The 7,152-nt window shown below is 41.8% G+C and overlaps 1 protein-coding gene across 1 annotated transcript in view; it reads right to left on the bottom strand.

The window, feature by feature from the left end:
* Nucleotides 1-5,985, bottom strand: part of ZCWPW1 (zinc finger CW-type and PWWP domain containing 1) — a 26,085-nt gene extending 20,100 nt beyond the window's left edge. The window contains 4 exon segments of the mRNA XM_008067091.2: nucleotides 372-450; nucleotides 879-1,129; nucleotides 2,473-2,528; nucleotides 5,874-5,985. Coding sequence (XP_008065282.1) covers nucleotides 372-450; nucleotides 879-1,129; nucleotides 2,473-2,497 — 355 coding nt within the window. The 5' untranslated portion in view covers nucleotides 2,498-2,528; nucleotides 5,874-5,985.
* Between the last annotated feature and the right edge of the window lie 1,167 nt (nucleotides 5,986-7,152).

Below are 7,152 nucleotides of genomic sequence, written 5' to 3'. Positions count from 1 at the left end.
TTTTTTATTTATTGTAGAGATGAGGTCTCGCTGCCCAGGTGGGTCTCGAACCCGTGAGCTTAGGCAATTCACTCACCTCAGCCTCCCAAAGGCGCGGGATTACAGGCTGAGCCACCGAGCCCGGCTAAGATTATATTTAAAATTTGAAGTCAATATAATCTCCTTTTCTAAAAATCTGTACCCTTTTCTAAGGTTGCTTAGCTAGAGTCCTGTTGATATAAGATAAAGTATTTAAAAATATATTGAAGTCTCATCTAATATCTCCTTACTTAGGAAGATGGAAGAGAAGAAGAGAAGCCGTCAAGCTGACTCTACCTCTCAGATAAGTCACTTTGTTTAACTAAACCCTTCTTCCTTACTACAAGCCATACCCAAGCACTCCTGGAGGGACTTCTGCAGCACAATCTGGACAATCTCCTCAAATTCTGCACTGGTAAGGCTTGATTTTTCCTGCAAAGACAAGGGTAGGGGAGGAAAACTGCTTGTCTTTCCATAGTTCTCCCCTATGACCGGCAAGGAAAGTCTCCTTTCGTTAGGCAGTAAGTTCACAAGACTGAAGGCATGAAGTCAACATACCTAAGCAGTCCATAATCTCTATCTCAGATCTCTTGGGAATGAAGGAGTCAAAGCGAAGGAAAAAGGCCATGAAGTCTCTGTCCATTTATACTCCCATCCTGCCTCATGCCCTTAGTTCCTAAATGTTTTCATGAAAACATTTTGACCTCTTTGTGAAGAAAATGGTAAGCCCCCCAAAATGAATAAAACTCTGAAATTACAGGGTGAATTTCCCCGACACGAAAGGACTCTGTTTGTATAGCCTGGGTATGGGGACCGGGTAGAAGGAATTGTCCCACTGAGCCCAACAATGTGACTCATACCTTTTCTTTTTTCTCTGCTTGCTGGTTGTCTTGAGCCTTCCCTTCTTCCTCCTGGCCACTGCTGAGACCATTTTCTGCAGCTGCTTTTTCCTTCCTCTTCTCTAACCTGGCCTTTGGAAGGCTTGCCTTGGCCTCTGTCTCTGGGGAACTGATCCCCATGGTCTTATCACACGAGTTAAGGCTACAAGGTATCAGGCTGGACAATTTCTGTGCAGGTGGGGCAAAGATTTTCTTTGGTTCCTTTCCACATTCTGAAAGAAATTTGGTAATCAATGAAATGTATGAAATACACAGCCTAACAGAGACTGCCAAACATTGCTCATTGATGGCTCTATCAGAATTATATAAAGAGAGCTTTTAATAAATTCAGATTCCTAGGTCTCTCTCTGCTCATTCTATTTCTCAGTCCTGAGATTCTCATGGAGTAATTTGAAATGAAGCCCAGAAATCTGTAATTTTACAAGGTTAGTTGATTCTGATACACTGCCAGGTTTGAGAACCACTGAATACATGAAAGTGATAAATATAAACATGCAGAAAGCTGAATTATTAAAATGCGAATTTTTTTTTTTTTGAGTCAGTCTCACTCTGTCACCCAGGCTGGAGTGCAGTGGCATGCTCATGATCACTGCAGCCTCAACCTGCTGGGCTCAGGCAATCCTTCCATCTCAGCCTTCTGAGTAGCTGAAACTACAGGCGCACACCACCACACCCAAATAATTTTTTTGATTTCTTGTAGAGACCAGTTCTCGCCAAGTTGTCCAGGCTGGTCTCGAATCCCTGGGCTCAGGCAATCCTCTTGCCTCCACTTCCCAAAGTGCTGGGATTATAGGTGTGAACACTGTATCAGGCTTAAAATGTGAAATTTAAAAAATTTGCTCATATTCGGATAACGTTTTATGGAAAAATAGAGCAATTTTTAAAAACTTGTCAATACATAAATTATTCTCAGATCTTATGCTACCTCCTCAATAAAGACTATACTGATCCGGGCTCGGTGGCTCAGCCTGTAATCCCGCGCCTTTGGGAGGCTGAGGTGAGTGGATTGCCTGAGCCCACAGGTTCGAGACCCACCTGGGCAACTTGGCAAGACCTCATCTCTACAATAAATCAAAAAATCAGCCAGGCGTGGTAGCACGTGCCTGTAATTCCGGTTACTCAGAAAGCTGAGGCGGAAGGATTGCCGGAGCCCAGCAGGTCGAGGTTGCGGTGGCCGGGAGCGGGCCCTTCACTCCAGTCTGGGCAACGGAGTGACACTCTAACTCAAAAAAATAAAAAATTAAAAAATTAAAAAAAAAAAGATTATACTGACCCTCCCAGATATATCTTTCTACTGAGCTTCCATAATACTTTGCACATCTTCAACTTTATAATAGATATTTGGATATCTTTTCCCTCCCTATGCGTTTATACACTCCTTCAGCAGAACTGTTTCTAAGTCATATTTATTTCACTCAAGGTATCTGGCAGAATAATAAAGTGAACAGAGAGGACACAAAATATATGTAAACTCACCTGTCCTTTGGTGAAAAGGATTGCCACAAGGAGAAAATGAGAGAAATGTTTAACATGAACCTCCCTTACTTTGACTTACCTTCTTTATTCTGCAATGTTGTCATCGTTCAGCTCAGAAACTACACTTTTTTGCCTCTGTTAGAAAAAAGAAATCAACAGCTATGACTCTGATTAAACATGATTTTAAACTTCTTCTCTCCCTGTCTTCCTGGGCTCAGAATCCTTTTGCCTGTGACCCCTGAACTACACTTCTTCCTCTTTGACTACACGTCTACCTCCTCAGCAGTGTGAATCACCTGCCAGGGAGTTATGAGATCTACGCTTTTAAAAATTAGCAACAATCCTTTGTATTTTAAATGCCTTGAACCATGTACAACATAAGGCAGGCATTCATGAGTAGGTGAAAATGGTAGTGGTGGTATCAGAAGCACAGGGAATAGTAGTAGAGCAGTGGTACTGGAGTATGAACAAACCTGGGAGTTAGAGTGGAAATTTTCTTCACAGGGATACCTCATTTCACGAGGTTCTCCTAAATACTTAGAAAACAATCTGGTAATTCTCTTACCTGATTCAGAGGTCCCTATGCATAGAGAACCCCCTTTTTAACATCATCATGATGCTTATTTTTCCCTTTTCTTAGATTCTTGGTTCAATAAATTTTCCAATATAATGGATTCTACCTATCTCTAATCATAGTTCAGAAATATCTGGTAACCACCAGAGGGCCCCAGAGAATTTAGTACCTTCTACTTTATTTTTCTAACCTAGAATCTAATAATGACAAATTAGTTCCTTCTTTGACATTCAGGGTTCATCTTCAGCAATCCATTCGCACATGTTCTACGCTACATCAATATGCTTCGTTATTACTACGGATATTGTGACTATTGGTCATGGCTAACACTTACTGAGCACTGACTACATCCTTTACCTTTTATGTATCATTCCACTTAATTATCACAACAAATCCACGACATAGGTAACAATTTACACTTGGAGAAACTGAGGTTTAAAGAGATTCTAAAAGATTAAGTCACTGATGATAAGTAGTAAAACTAGGATTAGAACCTGACGTCAAAGTTTGTGCTAAAAACTGTGCTATGCTACATCCTAAGTGTCTAATTCAGTGATTCACCACTGTTTTACCATCACAGCACAGAGAAAGCATACAGTAAAACTACATACTGAAATACAGAAAATGAGGCCAGGCGAGGTAGCTTTCACCTGTAATCCCAGTGCTTCAGGAGGCCAAGGCAGGAGGACAGCTTGAGCTCAGGAGTTCAACACCAGCCTGGGCAAAAGAGTGAGCCCTCGTCTACCAAAAAAAAAAAAAAAAAAAAAATTAGCCAGGTATGATAATACACACCTGTAGTCCCAGCTACTCAGGAGACAGATCCGGGAGGATCACTATAGAGTCCAGGAGGTCAACGCAGCAGTGAGCCAGGATCATACCACAGAACTCATCCCCCAAAGAAGATATTTCCAGGTACTCTGGGGTAAAAAGACCAGGATGTTCACAGCCATAAACACCTGGAGAGTCACACCAAAGGCTGAAGAAACCAGTGTCACCATGCTACTATAAGCCATTTGTAGCCCACTGATGTACCAAGACTCATGCAGGGACATCTGATTTACATTTTCCCATTGATATAATTTCTACTCAGCTATTAGAAAAAAACTGCCTTTTGTTTTATCAACCTAAACTTCTAATAGTCCTTCTGCCCAGTTTTCTTTAGGCCTAGAGCATATATGCCATTCTTATTTTTGTAACAATTATACTAAAGGCTCTGGGAAGGTCTTTAGAAGTCATAAGGTCCCATCTCTTCTTTCTACAGATGAAAAAATATGCTAGGAGAGGCTAAGCGGCTTGCCCAAAGCCTCAGTGTTAATACTTCATCAAGCTTAGATGAACCCAGGACTTTTGCCTGTAAATTCTACTAATAACACACCTATTCTACTTAGTAATCTTGTTTTGGGCTGTTGGGTTCAAGCACTCTGAAGGCCCTGCAACCGAAAATCATTCTATCAACTCTGCTCTCTCCCAGCATAGAGACCCAAAAGCAGCTGAATCCTTTGGCTCATATACACTTTCCTTTAAAGGATCTGAAAATTTTAAGGAGCTTAAATGGTCAAATTTGTTCAAGATGTAGGGTTCCTCTTTCTAGATCACAAAATGAACTCAAAGAGTATTGGGGGTTTGTGGCCACAGCATGGCTGAATATAAAATATTTTTAAATTACTCTTTGACATTTTTCTGTTCCTTTTCTTACTTCCATAAATGTGAATAATTTAGATGTGCTGTTCTAAAGCAACTACCTTTCCTTTATATATATACTTTTTTTTCTTTTTGAATCAGAGTCATATTCCATCGATCCTTCTGCCTCAGCCTTCCAAGTAGCTGGAACTGCAGGCATACGCTGCCACACCCGCTAATTTTTTTTACTTATTGTAGAGATGAGGTCTCACCCAGGCTGGTCTTGAACCCATGAGCTCAGGTAATCCCCTCGCCTCTGCCTCCCAAAGTGCTGGGATTACAAGTGTGAACCACCGCATCCAGCTACTTTTCCTTTATATTAAGGAGCACATTTTCTCACCATTTCCATCTTAACTCATCACCACTAACCCTCAACATATTTGCTCCAGGAAAAAAAAAAGGCAAATGAGAATTTGGAGGAGAAACACTGAAGTGGATTTGTCTCCTTTAGTATAATCCTAAATAGAAGATAGGAACTGAATTAAAATAGGCTATAAAAGGAATATTAATTTGACCACAAATTACAAGCATACTATAGAAATCCAAAAAACTTCATGAAAAGTCCCTGTGATTGTAGTCTAGATTACAAGAACTATACTAAGTGAGAAAAGGAAAGTGAAAATTAGTGTTTCAGATGACAATATTTCGCTTTTAAAATATATGTCTAGCCTGAATGGTGCATATTTGTATACCTAACCCTTAACTGTACCCCACAATATCATTTTTAAAAATTGATTAAAATTAAAAATAAATAAATAAAATAAAATAAAATATATGTCTACATAGTATTTTGTATATCCATAAATTATCTCAGGAAGAATATACAAGAAACCGATCAAAATGCCTCTGGGGGGTAGAACTGGGTGGACAGGGGCGGAAGGAAGTGTTTCAATGTACTCCCTTGTGTATCTGTGGCAGTTTAAAACACGTAAATATTACCACTTCAAAACATATGTTTTTATTTTAAATTCTTTAAATGAGAGTATTTTGACCAACCAAAAAAACCCAAACTTTTCTAATATTTGCGTTCAAATCCTTAGCTAAAGCTATATGGATCTTCCTAGGCCAAAGTGTGTTTCTGGAGCCCCAAGGAACTGGATGGAATTGTGGATCATTGTTGAGTTAATAAGATGTGATAAGTCCATCAACAGTGATGTAAAGTGCAATATGCATACTCTAAGGTGGGAGTGCGATAAAGAACTTTACTTTTAAACAAAAGTTCTAACCTAATCAGTAAAGAAGGGAAAACCAGGAAGTCTCTTTCTGATAACCCAAATTGCTGCGCCTCTGTTTCAGATGAATTACTACTGTCTTCCACAATAACAAGTATTGGAAGTTGGTTCAGAGGCAGAAAGAAAAATACAGACAATAAATATATAAAATGAGCCGGGCACAGTGGCTCAGCCTGTAATCCCGAGCTTTGGGAGGCTGAGGGGAGTGGATTGCCTGAGCCCGCAGGTTCGAGACCCGCCTGGGCAACTTGATGAGACCGCATCTCTACAAAATGCAAAAAATTAGCCGGGCGTGGTAGCACGCACCTGTAGTTCCAGCTACCTGGAAGGCTGAGGCGGAAGGATCGCCAGAGCAGGTCGAGGCTGTGGTGGCCGGGAGCGTGCCACTGTGCTCCAGCCTGGGCGACAGAATGGGACTCCAACTCAAAAACAAACAAACAAATATATATATAAAATGACACCATCTTTCTTCTGTTCAGCCACTAACAAAATGATCAGGAATGACACCTGAGGTTTTAATTGCTCCTTTCTTCCCTGAAATGACAAGTGTAGAGGCACCCAAAGGATTTAAGTAAGAAAAGTAAGGCCGGGCACAGTGGCTCATGCCTGCAATCTCAGCACTTTGGGAGGCAGAGTGGAGAGGATGACCCGAGCCCAGGGGTTCAAGACCAGCCCCAGCAACTTGAAAAGACCTCATCTCTACAATAAACCAAAAAACTAGCCGGCTGTAGTACTGCACACCTGTGGCTCCAGCTACTTGGAAGGCTGAGGCGGAAGCACCGCCTGGCCCCAGCAGGTCGAGGCTGCAGTGGCTCTGAGCTGACACCGCACTCCAGCCTGGGAGACAGAGTGAGACCCCGCCTCAAAATAAATGAATGAACGAGTGAATACAGGAAATCAAGGGAAGGTGAATGAGCATCCCCAAAAATTTCACTTAGAACCCTAAGAACCATATTCATTTTGAGAGGACATCATCCAGCCTAGCAGTTCTCAAACTGCAGCACAAAACCTCCTAGGGGGGCCCTCCCTTTTCCAACCATATGCCTGATATTCCCAAGTACGTAAGTATTTTAAATTCTTCTCAACTAGCCGGGCTCCGTGGCTCAGCCTGTCATCCCGCGCCTTTGGGAGGCCGAGGTGCGTGGACGGCCTGAGCCCGCGGGTTCGAGACCCGCCTGGGCGGCGAGACCTCATCTCCACAATCAATCAAAAATAAATAAATAAACAAACAAATTCAGCCGGGCGCGGTCGCGCGCGCCTGTAGTTCCGCTCC

This window comes from Carlito syrichta, unplaced genomic scaffold (genome assembly GCF_000164805.1).
Source record: "Carlito syrichta isolate Samal-C Ts95f unplaced genomic scaffold, Tarsius_syrichta-2.0.1 Scaffold106285, whole genome shotgun sequence".
NCBI classification, from domain to species: domain Eukaryota; kingdom Metazoa; phylum Chordata; class Mammalia; order Primates; family Tarsiidae; genus Carlito; species Carlito syrichta.
The sequence above is the reverse complement of the archived record's forward strand: the minus strand, read 5'-3'. Positions and strand labels throughout refer to the sequence as shown.